Source organism: Myripristis murdjan, chromosome 11 (assembly GCF_902150065.1).
Source record: "Myripristis murdjan chromosome 11, fMyrMur1.1, whole genome shotgun sequence".
Taxonomy (NCBI): Eukaryota; Metazoa; Chordata; class Actinopteri; order Holocentriformes; family Holocentridae; genus Myripristis; species Myripristis murdjan.
In genome coordinates this window covers 3,105,514-3,120,454 of record NC_043990.1, presented here as the reverse complement: position 1 = coordinate 3,120,454, position 14,941 = coordinate 3,105,514, and the positions used below count along the sequence as shown (strand labels likewise).

The following is a 14,941-nucleotide window of genomic DNA, read 5'->3' as shown; positions in this document are numbered from 1 at the left end:
CGTGTCTGTGTCCGTTTTGTTTCTGTGGCGTTTCCGGCGCAGGTTGTACGAACGCAGACGTGTAGCTGATGCCACCACGTGCATATGAAGCTGAAAGTTCAAACCTGTGAGGATCCTGTGTGTGTGTGTGTGTGTGTGTGTGTGTGCTGTCGGTGCTCTGGGTGGAGGGACACACACACACTGAGGACGGGACGGGTGATTTCAACACAAACTGTGCCATGACCCAACCCCAAAAAACCCTCAAAATCAAACTTTCATTTGCCAGCTGGCCTCTAAAAAGTGCTGTACTTTCTTTTAATTTGAGCGTAATCCCATTTTGAAAGAGTAGATGTCATGTAGCAACAAAAATCTGACAAATATTTTGAATGAGAACGAGGCGAATGGAAAGAAAACATTTATAAACGGATGGATGTCGTTCCCAGAGGAGTAAAGTGACTATAAAGTCCAGTTTCGAGGTTCTTCCTCAGTGAGACCTCCAGCTTCTCAGAGGGAAATCTTCTGCTTTCTCCATGCAGAACATCAGATGAGCTGCATGTTAGAGAGGAAACCAGCCAACAGGAAGTGGAGCAGTTACAGCTACAACATTAAAAAACCTCATAGAAATTAAAGCAGCAGGAATTTAACTCTCTGGGAGGAACCATTTGTCAAAATGAGCTACTTTTACTGATAATACTGCTGTACTTTTACTGAAGACTCATGAAGGAATGCAGGACTTTTATTTTGTAATGAAGTTGTTTTTTTCCCCCCATTATGGCATTACTGCTTTTACTTTGGTAAATAATGTGTATTAAGAATCACATCCATCCTCAGACTGCAGTTTGATGTAATAAACTCTCAGTAAGACGTATTTTCTGCTAAATCAACTTGTTCTGGACGGCAGTTTGACCCTGAATCACATGTCCGTCCTCAGTGTGTGTGTGTATGTGTGTGTGTGTGTGTGTGTGTGTGTGTGTGTGTGTGTGACAGTGTTTTGTCCCTGAGCTGCAGGTGACAGCAGCTGCTGGTGTTTCCCAAATCCCAAAGTGTGTTTTTTTTTTGGAGATGAGAGACCAGATTTCCCGTCTGCTGAAGGGTTGACGGTGATCTGACTGGAGATCCTGCTGATCTCAAATGGTTTCCCTGGATCTTTTCCTAAGTTAAAATAAAATTTCAAGAGAAGGAAATCCTCCTGATGCAGATGATCTCATTCTCTCAAATGTGACCGTTTGATAAGGCAGGAGTAGAAAACATGTATTGACTGTACGGACATTCAGAAGTGAGTTTTATTCTCTCAATGTCCCATTTAGGAATTCGATCGTTCTACCCAACATTTACTTCTTCCATGTTGGCCCAGGTGGTCATCAGGTCCTTTTCCCACTGCAGGGCCAAGACGGGCCTCCTCAGCCGCCTTTCCACCATTGTGCCAATGTGAGCCAGATGGTGTGAATGTCCCACAGCCTCAAGGCCACGGAACAAAAACCATTGGCGCTTCGAGTCACATGCCAGCATCCCCAAAGTACTGCCCAAGCCCTGTTTTTGCACATCTCAGATAACAAAACCAGACTTACCAGACTCCTGTGAATTACAACAGTTTTTGCCTAAAACGTTGGAGCATTTCTTCAGCACGAGTGGGTTGAGATGTGCTCAGCTGAATCACTTTGGCTGTTTCGCAATCAAATTAAATTCACGCCAAAGAACTCATCGCCTCAATCTGCCATTGGCAACACCTTCGATTTGTTGTTGGACATTTTCCACTGCTCAGATAGCGAGCAGAGCCCTTATGTCTTCATTTGTGGCCATTTTTCATTCATCTGTTATTCTTCTGACTGCTCTGTTTATCAGCGGCACCCGTCCAAAGCCAGGAAAGCCCCGCCTATGACCCTTACCTCCGCCTCAGCCCTCGGTTAGTCCTGTCTGGGGGATTCGGTGGGACATTAGCACCCGACACCCCCACCGAGGCACGACCAAAGACCGGAGGTGACGATGGAAACCGGCCTTGGCACGACAGTGGAGATTCAGCTATCGAGGTCCACGGCCCTTTCCAGCTCTGTCTACTTAGAACAATTAAATAAGCCCCAAAAAACCCTCAAAATACTAGTTAGTAAAGGTAAAACTGCAGTTTGTTCCAGTTTGTGCAGTATCTAAGCAGGGAAACCATTTGAGAATGAGAGAACATGGATCATACTTAAAATAAATTATGAAGAAAACAGATGATATGTTTGCTTCTCTGCTTGTTTGGACACGAACAGGAAATCAGCACCAACTGCAGGAAACAGGACGATACACAATTTGGTTTGAGGTGTCTGACGTCCTGTTCTGGTCTTACAACTTGCAGCAGGTACATAATAAAACAAAAACAGGAAATCTGATTTATAACAGTCAGCCTGGTCAATAAAGAAAAAACCCAGCAACAAACCACATTTTCACAAAATGATGAAAATTCATAATTAAACGTCTTTGGAAACTGCTTTGTGCTGACAGATGAAATCTTAAGGTCCTGAGTTGTTTTCCTCACAGGTTTGCAGCACATCAGCGTCTTTTTAATGTCAAAATGTTTGCTGGGTAGTTTCCTGACCCGCTGGTTGTTCCTTTTAACACAGAAAATTATTAAATTGCGAGACATTTGTGGCCAATTCTATTAAAATGCAGAAATCACTGGGTTTAGATACCAGTTTGTTTGAATGAGCCTGTCTGAGGCTGAATGGGAAAGCTCTGTATTAACTCGTCCAGATATAATCAAATGTCTTTTTAAACAGAAACACTTTAATGTAATTCAGTATTAAATGACATCACATTACCACATGAACTGGTGACTGATGCGTCAGTGGAGGTGCGACAGGTTTTTGTTTTTGATGTGATAACCTGTGAGAATAGTTAGAATACAATAATTTGTGTTTTTACGTCATCAGTCGGTCGTCTTTCTTCATCACGGAACTCAAACCTCCATCGTCCTCAACTTTCCTCCAACTTGCAAAGCTGCAGCTTCTGTGACATTTAATTAATTTGGTTTTAGTTTTCAGATAAAATATCCTAAAATGTAACCCGGAGGCCTCGTACGTCGGACTTCACCACCTGAGCTGCATCTGTGGATAAAAGGAAATCCCTGATCTGACTCTTGTAGTTAAAAGTCTCAGTGAAACAGCCTCTCGCTTCTTTAATTTGACGCATTTCCTGCTGAAACAGGATGTTGTGGGCGGGGCTAAACAGAGAGGCGTCTTTCAAAAGTGTAAACAAAAACAACAGATCAATTAGAGACAGAGAGGCGGGTTGATTTTTGATAGTAGGGGGCGGGATTATTGGAAAAATTAAGAAAAATTGGATTTTTTTTTTTTTTTTGTTAAACAGGTGAATGTTCTGGCATAAAAAAAAGCAAGTGAGTTGAAATTAATTTATATTTATTGCAGCTTTAAAGGCTGTGAGTTGAGCAGCTTTCATCCAAATCCGTTCAGCTTTTTGAGATTTCCTGCTCACAAACCCTGAAATGTCGTGACTGCAGGTTCTGTTGCATCTCCAGACGTTTTATTACATTTTGACGAGTTACTTCCTTATTGATTATTTGTGATTGACACGTGTGGCTGCTGCCTGTTCCGCAGAGGGGATGAGAGCCTGTTTCACACCGACTGACTGTTTTCCTCTCCTCTGATCAGGATGTTCATGCGCTCCGTTCCTCCGTTTCTGTCTCATATTTTCTATGTATACCGGTTGTTTCAGCTAAATAATAAAGCATACGATGTGCGTCTGACGCGTTGAGAAAACCTGTGTGTTTCTTTACCTGCAGTTATTTTCTCTTTCTTTTCCACATTTTCAGTTCTGCTGTCAGTGTGTATTTGAATTTGCACAATATTATGAGGGAAAAAAACTCAATTTCCAAGATTAAATTGTAGATTTGTGAGAAAAAAACAACAAAAAACTTCAGTATTCTCTGGGATTAAAGTGGTAAAAACTGACAAATTTATGAGAAATAAAAATTCATTGAGATCAAGTTGCATAATTATTAGGGGGAAAAAAAACAAAGTGAGCTGGGGTGCGAGTGGTTTAAAAAAATACTGACTGAGCTCAGAGAAAATCAGATTTCTGTTTTATTAGAGTTTCAACCATCATCCTGATTCCAGAACACAAACAAAACACATTGTCAAGCTTTTTTTTTTTTTTTGGTTAAGAGGAAGAGTTTTGTAAAATACAATATACAATCAATCCTTTGACACTTGGACTGTTCTCTCACACACACCAACACGTCTGGCAGCTGCTGTGAGCGGCCACAAGATGGCAGCACAACACAACAGAGGCAGACACTTTGTTCATAAACACACCGGCACGTTTCTTCTTCTTCTTATTTTTCAGAGCATCGCAGCATGAGAGGAGCAGACAAAAGAGAAAAGTACTGAAACATGAAATCGTCGGCTGAGGAGACTGACCTTCCAGCCTTCCACAAACACAAACATGAAATAAACACGAGATGATGCAAATACAAGATTTCAGCTCATTTACTGTAACATGTTGAGAACATAACAGAGTTGAAGTGTGTATGCGTATTCACAAGACGGTAAAGAGAGATGTTAAAGATGTGCCTTCATCCTCCACAACAAAACATTGACAGACTGAAAAAAAAAAAAAAAAAAAAAAAAAAACAGAACTAAACTGTCTTTCCCTTTTTGAAGAAATGTTCTCACATTTAAATTAAAAAGGAAATCATTTTGGTAATTTATTTCCCAGGGCTTCTCGTGCATCTTGAATCTAAAGAGCCGTTTTGGAGACAGTCATGAATTATTACTATTATTATTTTTATTCTTTTTTTAAGGAGAAATACAATAAACAAGATACAATTCACAGGAAAGAGAGTCATGAATTATTAATGAGCCGCCTGCTGCTGATTGGCTGCTCATATTGGTGGCCCCGCCCTCCTCCCTGCTGCCCAACAGGGTTTCTAAAGCAAGCATCAAGAGGCCGCTGATTTAAGACGAGGCTTAGTTGTTTAAAAAAACAAACAAAAAAAAAACAACAGGTGCTGATTCTGATTGGCTTGTTTACCAGGTGACATCATTTCCCACAGAGAACAGCGAGGAGTCTAAGCACCATTTTTAATTTTTTTTAAAACACTAAAATAACATCCAGAGCAGAGGGTGGGTACCCGCCCTGACGTGTCCGGCTCGGGTTCAAACAAATATTTCGAAGTCACGTTTGTGTTCGGTCACGTCGGCGGACCTGCTGTCTGTTCTGGGTGCCTTCCTGTAGTAGCTGTAGCTGGAGTTTACGTGACGACACTGAAGGCAACACGTAAACACAAATATAAGCTAGCGATGGAGGACGAGTAAAACCTTGCGCTCGGGTTCGGACAAAACCCCTCGTCCCGATCGGCGCTCTGATCCAGAGATCAGATCCAAACTCGAGTTCATTAAAACATTTTTAAAAGCCGTTTGTGTCATCAGGAGCTCAGGGGCCTCATGCTTCTGGCAAACGTTCAGCTGAAGTGAAGTTTCTCTTAAGAGTCTTCTGTGTGTGCCACTTATTCTCTTTTTTTTTTTTGTTCTTGGACGAGCAGATGGAGGCGGCAGAGAAAAAGACTTTCAAAACTCTTTCCTGTCGCTGCCCAAACTTTCAGGAGCTGCACGGTCTGCCGGCGTTTTTTTTTTTTTTTTTAGTTTTTTCCTCTCTCAAGTCGAAGCCCCAATTAATTCCAAAGCCTGTTGGACGCCGCTCTGCTGTGTGTGTGTGTGTGTGTGTGTGTGTGTGTGACAAAGAGAACGATAAAGACACAGAGATGAGAGAGAGACCTTGGAAAGCGAACGTCGGTGTTGAGCCAAAACCTAAAAACAGTGATAGGAGTTTCCGGGGACTGAGCGCCGCCGGATTCATCTCACACACCGACACACTCGCCAGCAGCAAGACGGAAAAAAATAAAATAAAATAAAAAACTCAACTCTTCATGCAACTACAACTACACTATCGCCATCGAGGTAGCAGTTGTTTGTTCTTTTCTTCTTCCTTTTGTTCTTTTTCTTTCTTTATTTTTTCGCTCTTTAAAAAATCTGTGGTAACTTAAAGGTGCACCGGGTTATTTTGCACTTTGGCGGCCCCTAGTGGCAGCAGGCGATAACTGAATTTTCAAAGTCTTGATGATGTCAGTAAACTTTGTTGCGATGCGACTGGATTTAGTGTTTCCAACGTGGATCTTTACTGAAAGGAAAACTCCAACAACCCCCTTCACTCAGACTCTGATTTCCTGTTAGCATCAAGACATGAAGTTGTTTAGTTTTCTACGGCGCCAGGCTAACGACGCCCATAGACTTCAAGTCTTTATGCTAAGCTAACAGGAAATGCTACCCATAGAAACTGAACCAGTGGACGACCAGAGGTGAACATGGTGTCCAACATCTGGTCTCAGTCTGGGGAAGTCAGACAAAAGGGGATTTTGGACGGAGTGTTCCTTTAAAGAGGCGGGACAGCCTCATGCAGCTTAAGCAGTTAGTTAATTAATTGATTAAATAGTTGATTAATTAGTTGATCACAGGAAAAAATATATAGTTTTAAAAATCTGCAGCAAGAAAAATGCTAAACATGGTCGGATTAAAGTCTAAGATGTGAAGATTTGTTTACGTTTCTCTGTTCATGTCGTCATCCAGGACACGACCACTTTAACACACAGATTATTAAATCAATCAAAAACACACGAGATTAACTGACAATGACAATTATCTAGTTGGACCCCATGGCCACTGTGTGCTGCCTAAGTGCCCTTGAGCAGCACACTGAGTCCTGCCTGCTCGCTGAAGTTCAGGTTCACTGTTAAGACACCAAACAGGCAAACCGTTTCCCTCAGCAGAGACAGAATCAAACCCATGGACAGGCTTTTATTTTGAAAGGTTTTAAAACACGCTCTGAAAAACAAACAAACAAAAAAAACTTCATCTTCACTTGTTTTCCATTTTGGCAGATTTTTCTTTCCTTTTTTTTTTATTTTCTCTTAACTTATTTTATTTATCTATTTATTTATTGCCATTTAATGCTGATTAATATTCTAAATGTCATTTTCTGGAAGGGTTTCACAATTTTTTGGCTAATCTCGTGGTACTTTTCTGATTTTTTTGTGTCTCATTTCCTATTTTATTTTATTTATTTTTTGCTGTAATGTTGAATTAATGGATTTTTTAAAACCTTTTTTCTTCATTAATTAGTTTGCAATTTTCTTGCACTTTAATTTTAGATAAGTAAAGTTTTTAAAAGAAATCACACCGGGTGCTGGAGACGAGCGTTGCCCTCGCTTCCCGTCACTTTAAAGGCCAAAAAAAAAAAAAAAAAAAAAAACCTTTAAGAGAAAAACAAGCATATTAATATAACTGAAGCATTGAAGTGCGCGGCTGACAGAGAACGACGACACAAAGTGGAGAACTAATTTGGTTTTCTTCAGGTCGACGTCGTTTTCACCCAAAAGGGTCTTTAGTGTTTCGGATGTGAAAATACGACGATGATTCAAAACATGATCGTCTTCCTCGTCCTCCTCTTCATCAGCGCGGTCGTCCTCCTCTTCATCAGCGCGGTCGTCCGTGTGCGTATGACAAGAGTAAACTGGAGTCATTAAAAAACAAAATAAAAGCCTCACGCTGTCCGAGCCCAGAGAGTCGGCCGCTGTTGCCGGGAAACGATCAGCTGACCCAAACCAAACGTTTTGGTGTGTATCAAGTTTCAAATATAATATTTCAATTATTATAAATATAGTTTTTATATAACTTTTATGTTGTCATTTTTGTATTATTTCCAAACTTCCATGTATATTGTTTTTTTTTTTCAAATGTTTTTCTTCACTAAAGCTGCAGGTCATTTTGGGCTCATTCACTAATTGCCCGTGTTTCTGAACAGCAGCCAGTAAATTTATTCAGGTTTCAGATTCAAATTCATTTTTCCCCCCCCCTGCCCCCCTCAGGGACTCCAGCCCGTCCGCCGGCTCCCGCTCTGCTCAGAGTGAAATTTATTTTTGTTCTGGGTCTGCAGCTTCTCCCTCGTCACTGAACTGAGTGAAGCAGGAGAGTCTGACGGCTCAGCTGATCGTTTCCCCGCCTGCACACCTTCATAACATCGACACCACCTGTCTGCACGGTGTGTGTGTGTGTGTGTGTGTGTGGGGCTGTTAGGAGTGTGACGCTGCGTCTGCAGCTGCTTGTGCTTCTTTCTCTTTCTTCTCGTCTTCGTCGTCGCTCAGGAAAAGCAGCGGGAACATTCCCAGGAGGCAGCCGATGGCCACGCCGATGGCTTTACCCTGCAGGACACACACACACACACACACACACACACACACACACACACACACACACACACACACAGAGACATAAACATCAAGACGACGATGATGATGATGATGATGATGATGATGATGATGATGATGATGATGGAGGAGCAGCTACGGCACTCTAACATGTTCAGAAAACTGCACCCCTTTACTGTAATGCAGCCACTGCCAGCTAAAACTGAGACAGTAAAAATCTGGTTTTGCCTTTTTGCCTGATTTATCATCACAGGCCACCGTAGTTATTTGACTTATGCAACAATCAAGTGAGCAAATAAAGTAAGAAAATAAAAAAAGGAAAATCCTGTGCCCAGTTGTGCACATATTAAGCTCAGCAGGTGAGCCAAAAATAGATTCGTATAGCTTCAACGTGGTTAAACAGCAGAAAAATCATCACCTGTCGCCTGTAAAAACTCTTTCATGACTAAAACACTGAATTTTCATACCTTCTCCACCACAGAGTCAGACGTCTTACTTAAGTTCATTATTCTAAAGGTGATTTATATTGCAGGAGAACTGAACACAACATGAACACAGTGGAGGAACAGGAACAGACATTTCAAAAGGCCATGAGCCGTGGGAACCCTCATAAATAACGATTATGTTTATTGATAAGTGACTAATAATAATAATAATCAGGTGATCATGTGAACAGATGGCAGCAAAAATAAACCAAACTGGGACAAACCTTATGTGGAATGTAAAAGTGAAGGAGAAAAGAGAAAAGGGATTTGAGTCGGGACGGGGCGGGCTTGACGGAGAGCGGCAGACTGTTCACGCCCCTTGGCCAGAAGGGGGCGTGGCAGTGGGCGTGGCTTATCACAAAAAGTAGCATAAATTCCCACATTACCGTAACACCACAAACGTTTTTTTTAAGGTTTGTCCTGGGTTAAGGAACATGTTAACCTCTCACTCTGACTGGGCCACGCCTACTTTCTACTGACCACACCCATGTCATCAAAGGCCACGCCCACATTTTTTTTTTTTTTTAAGTTTCTCCAAAGGGGGTCTTGTGAGGTGTCCTTTAACTCGGTGCGTAGCTGCCGACACGTTGGCCACGCCCACTTCTGGTTATGCTCTTTACTACTGCTTCCAGTAAACAGACATGAGCTTTACTGACTGTCGTTCATTCATGAGTTCATGTGTTTGTCTAACGTGATGTAAAACTCTCTGCCAGCACTTCCAGCTGCCTCAGCGCCGGCGGGCGACGGCGTGTTGACTTGTTTTCTTTCCTCTTTGAATTCCAGCGGTGTTTTGCACGAGCGGCACGAGGAGATTAATGAAGAGAGGAAATTACAGGAGGAGATAAAAGCCTGAATGACAGCTTCCCGAGTCGCTTTAGTTCTGTCTCTTTTTACTCTTCCTCTTTTTTTAAATTCTTTTTTGCTTTTCTATTTGTTTATTTGATGTTTGTTCCATTCTGAGAATATTAAGCTTGTTCCTGTGCTGCAGTATGATGAAGCTTATTGGTGAGTTGCTGTGTTTTTATTTATTTTCTGTTGCACAAACCTGTCAAGGGTTAACTTAAGGGAGGACTGAGGACTCGTCTGGTAAAACACAAGGAACGACCAGTTCGACTCCACCAGTCAGTCTAAATGCTCCTCCCTTAAACCGACCCGATTCAGGTTTTCACCGTGCACATCGCTCCGCATGGCGTCTGTTTGTATAAAAATGTGCCTCAGAAACATAAATGAAGTTTAGTTTTGAGTTTTTGTTCTGGCGAGGCCGACGGGAGGCTCACCATGTGGGAGCTCAGCCTGGTCTGCCACATGTCCACCTGCTTGGGCGTCAGATCTGCGCCCTGCATCCCCAGCCGGGCCACCAGCGCCTCCACGTAGCCTGCAAGACTGCACACACACACACACACACACACACACACACACACACACACACACACACACACACACACACACACACACACACACACACACACACACACACACACAAATATACTGTGGGTGAGAAAAGGCAGATACAATGCACCGGGGTGGTAAATTAACTTTCTGCTCCACCTACAGTGCCACATTTTTTCATGCTCACTGATAAAAAAAGATATTTATATGTAAAAAGATGTTGTGTTAATCATCTTTTTTTCTCTCGTTTTTGAAAAGAAATCAAGTGAATCAGCTCAGGTTTCAAAGAGTTAATCGCTCCCGGTTGTCAGTGTTTTGTCCAGCTGACAAACACATTTAACTTTAACTGAACCGCCTCTAAAGCGAACGCTACGTCCACATGTTTTGTCCTTTTCCTCTCATCCTTCTTTATCCCTCTCTCATTAGACAACATTCTGTGAGCTGTTTCTGCATTGTTTTCATTGTCTGCTGTCTCTGTAGCTCCGGCGGTCCACACAGCTGTGGTATTTACCTGCAGCAGGTGTGTGTCGGGTGCTAATTATCCACCCGGTAATACATGCAGAAAGGAACAAAGCAAATTTCACACTTTCAACTCAAAACCCAGCCGGCGGTGACACAAACAGGAGCGGTTTAAAACATCAAGCAGGAGGGAACAAAGAGACAGACCGAGCCGCCGCAGGGCATTAATTCACATTTTTAGGTGGAAAAAGGGAAGAAACGGTAAGTGTGGAGTCAGGCGACGACGACAGCGAGACGGTTTTTCTTACCCGAGACCCGCCAAGTCAGACACCATGTTCCCCAGAGCGGCAGCTGCAACAGAGAGAGACACGATCAGCCGGTGTTCTTCAAGGAAACACAACCAGAGAACAGCAGAGGAACAGAGAACCGTAGTCCAGTCATTTTAGGTCAAAATTGGGGTCAACTGCAAGAGAAGCAAACTCAACTGATTCTGTATCCTCAGTTTGTCCTGAGTGAGGGGAAAAAAAGTCTCAAGGAATCCCACTGGTGGAAAGTTTTGAAAATCACCTCTTTATGACCACATATTACCAAAAAACACTGTTTTTAACACACAGGGGAAAGGGGTTCAACATTTTACTTTCAGATATCACTATAAAAATTCACAAGTTGATTACACACACAAAGACAAGAAAAAAAGTCAATTACAAGTTCTGTGAATTATTCTGTTTACACATGCATATCACACATTATCTGATTTGATATGCACTAATAAGGAATATAAGGAATAAATGCCAGAAGAGATATTTAAACAGTAAATTAAAAGGTTACTATATTATATAATAATATAGTAACCTTATAATTACTATATATTGGACAGACTCCTCATCTTGTCCAATCCTGATGAACCTCCTCTTCTTTTTTTTTGTTTTTTTTTTTTAGTTTAAACCTCATTTTATTTTATTTTATTTGTTGCTGCCTTTGGGAAGCAGTTTGTAACGCAGGTTTTGAAAAATGCTCTATAAATAAAGATTACCATTTATTATATTTTTAAACCCACACATCTCCGGGGTTTCCCTGGAGGATATGAATATTTGATTTGGACGCAGACAACTGAGGCAGTTCTATGAATTTTAATGGCAAAAATCAAATTCTTTCAAGGCCATCCATTCATTTGCAAAACCTTTTTTAAGATTTTTTTAAGGTATTTTTGCATGGAAGAGCGTCTTGATGGTATGTGGTTCACACTCTACCAGGTGAGCCACCGGGCTGCACAAACTTTTACGACCTTTTTTTTTTTTTTTTTTCCTCCACAAAACCACAAATATCTTTAGGATCTTCAGAGTCGGTGCAAACCTGTTCACCCCTCTCATGAAAATCTGCTCACATTCAACAATTAAGCAGCACAGAGAATCAAACAATTCACTGTGAAGCTGATTCCTCTGCTCTTGTGAGGCGATGTGGATTAATATGCAAAGTGATGCAGTGTGCATTAATAAGCTCTGGAAAAAAAACAAAAACAATAAAAGTCACATAGATTACTTATTAGAGCTGAGGGAAAGTGGGCATCATGTGGAAAAAAAAAAAAAAAAGGCGAGGCAGTGAGCAGCAACATTCACTAAAAGTTTTAATCCCAGCCTCACAGGAGCTGCAGGATGTGCACAGACGTCCAGCTGGGAAATTAACAACTCGCTTCAAATCAACCGGATATTCTAAATGGTTAATTTTTAATCAGCATTTACATAATATTTTGTATTAATTTGATGGCGTCAGTGTGTAAAAATGTTAAAGTGAACACGTGTTAGCAGGTAGAGCAGCTGAGGCGAAATGAAGAGAAGAATCGTTTTACGAAATAAAAAAAGACGACGGCGCTCTGTTGAGACTGAGTCTGTAAACCGCTCTGAGACTTTAACACACACAAACCACCTGAAGTCAGCATTACACAACAGAGGGAATCAGTGCAGGGTTTCCGCTACATGTAATTGATCGTGGCGCACCGCCACGGCTAAATAAAAGCCGCCACGGCTTGGGAATGATGATTTTTTTTTTTTTTTTCGGGTGTTAACACAATTTAAAGTATATTGTATGAATGACCTGTGAAAACGACCCTACATACACACATAGCATATATTTGCGCACATATACTTACTATGATCAGAGTTTTAAATGATAAATTAAATATCACGACATGTTACACTACGCCGCAATTAATTTTATTTTGAAAACGCACCGGAGTTATCACCCACCTGCTTTGTGCTACTGCTGCACGCTCAAGAGTGGAGGCGATAAAAAGCAGAGGGAGAGAAAAGGGCGAGAGCAAGGTACCTAAGCAAGATTAAGTTTAATCCATTTTTTGTTCAAGCCTGTGAAAACGACCCTAATGTTATTAATGTTAACATTGCATTGCGACCGACAGTAGGGCTGGGCGATATGGACCAAAAGTCATATCCCGATATATTTTGGCTGAATATAGATATACGATATATATCCCGAATTTTTTTCCTTAAAGTGAGAGCAAATGTTCAGTCAAAGTCAAAGCCAAATATGACATGACGGGGCTGGAGCTTTTTCGGGTTGTGGATGGCTTGTGGCTGGGGCTTCTGCAGTGTTCCTGGTAGTATTTGGGGGGCAGGAGCTGCTACAGGAGCGTCCTCTCGCTCGGCCCTCTCACCTGCCGTGTCTCCAGAGGGCCGAGTAGGACGAAGGTTCCTGTAAAGTTACCGGGCGGTTGCGCGACCATGACCGGGGCATCAAAATGCGTGTTGTTAAAAAAAGCCTGTTGTAGCGTTAGCTAACGTTCCCTAAAGCAAACGTTAGCGCCCCTAAAAATGCCGGCTAAAAAGTGTGTTGTTACTGTTAGCATGCATGCTGCTCAGCATCAATGGGCCACCTCTGGCTGAGTTGAACTACAATAGAGCCTTAGAGCTCTTTTTCAAAAAAGAAAAAAAAAAAGAAAGATGAAGTGCTCTCAGCCAGGCTGCACACTGCCAATAATACAGTCTTGCAATATGTAGCAATGTAAATAAAGTGTGTTTTGGTCCGATCTAAACTCTGTGTTTCTGTTACATTCTAACACATTTGGTCCGGTTGGCTTGCCCCCCCAAACCATAATGTCCCCACCGGGGGGGGGGGGGGGGGGGGGGGGGGGGGGGGGGGGGACAAGCCAACCTCAGCACCACAGTTTCAAAAAATCCTGGAGGAAACCCTGCAGTGTATTGATCCGTCTACTGGGGGTGGTGATCGTCTTGAGAAATGACTTCAGAGAGAGACTTTGGGTTTTCAGGTTTGATGCTGCAGGTCTTAATGAACAGATTTCAGACTTTTTTTTTTTTTTTTTTTAAACAGGTTTAGTGCTTTCTTGTGTTAGTTATGGTCACTGAGGCGGTCTGTGGTCATGGTTTTAATCACTACTACCAATGGCTACCAATTTGTTTTTTCATACAGTCTACTTGTTGTATATCTATACCGCATTTCACCAATTAATCGCCCGGCCGCAAATAGCCGCCAGGTTCTTTTAATCGCCTGGCACCCATTTTGCGTATTAAATGCAAAAGATTATTTGCATTATATTGAGGTAACCCAAAATAAGGCTACTCACCTTATTTTTGCAGAAGTAAACAGTTATCAGCACAATAACTGTGCAGCACTTCCATTTTCTGTCAAAATAAGAGCGCTAGCTAACGTTTGGGAAAAAAAGGGTGCACCGTAATCTTAAATCGACCGACTGTAAATCTGTTGGACAGTAACTGTCATCACAATAATGGCCTGGTGCAGGTCTGTGCAAAAATAAATAAAGGCCTGCAGCGAATAGCCGCCTGGTTCTCTTAAACGCCCGGGGTCCAAGTTGATTTTGCGTATTAAACGCCCGGGCGATTAAATGGTGAAATACGGTATTTTACTATTGGCAAATATGAGGAATCACAACTCTCCACTCTGTTTGGCTCCCTTCTCAGGCCTCGTCCTGATGGCGTCCCAGTGTCGGCTGGAAACTTTATCTTTATCTTTTGAAATGCTCTGAATGAATAAAGGCATTTTAACTCACAACCTCGGCTCAACGCGAGTGTTTCCTAAAGTCAGTCCTCTTGTCTAAAGCTTGACTTCACCTGGAGTTTGCTGCTGTACAGCTGTGAGCGCCTGGTATTTACTTTTTTTTCTCCTTTTGTTTCAGATTTCCATTTATTCGTTGGAAATGCGCCGAATACTTGTAAGCCGAGGACAATTCAAAACGGAGGCGCGGTCGGAAATCTGCACTTCAAGGTAGAATTTAATGGGAGCGCAGACAGACGGGCTTCCTCTGAGCCCCGCTGTACCCGGCTTGAGGAAAAAAAACAAAACAAAAAAAAACTTAAACCTCTCCCACACGTTAACAGCAAAA

The 14,941-nt window shown here is 42.0% G+C and overlaps 1 protein-coding gene across 2 annotated transcripts in view; it reads right to left on the bottom strand.

Moving 5' to 3' along the window:
- Window positions 1–117: 117 nt before the first annotated feature.
- tmem65 (transmembrane protein 65) overlaps window positions 118–14,941 on the bottom strand; it is a 45,421-nt gene continuing 30,597 nt past the window's right edge. The window contains exons 5-8 of one of the 2 annotated variants that reach the window (XM_030064145.1): window positions 10,878–10,920; window positions 9,999–10,104; window positions 8,070–8,230; window positions 118–146 (exon numbers count right to left, since the gene is read on the bottom strand). In XM_030064145.1, the coding sequence (XP_029920005.1) occupies window positions 8,102–8,230; window positions 9,999–10,104; window positions 10,878–10,920 (278 nt within the window). In that variant the 3' untranslated portion in view covers window positions 118–146; window positions 8,070–8,101. Of the gene's footprint in view, window positions 147–5,447; window positions 8,231–9,998; window positions 10,105–10,877; window positions 10,921–14,941 lie in introns of those variants that run through there. The other variant, XM_030064144.1, reaches the window with a different exon arrangement.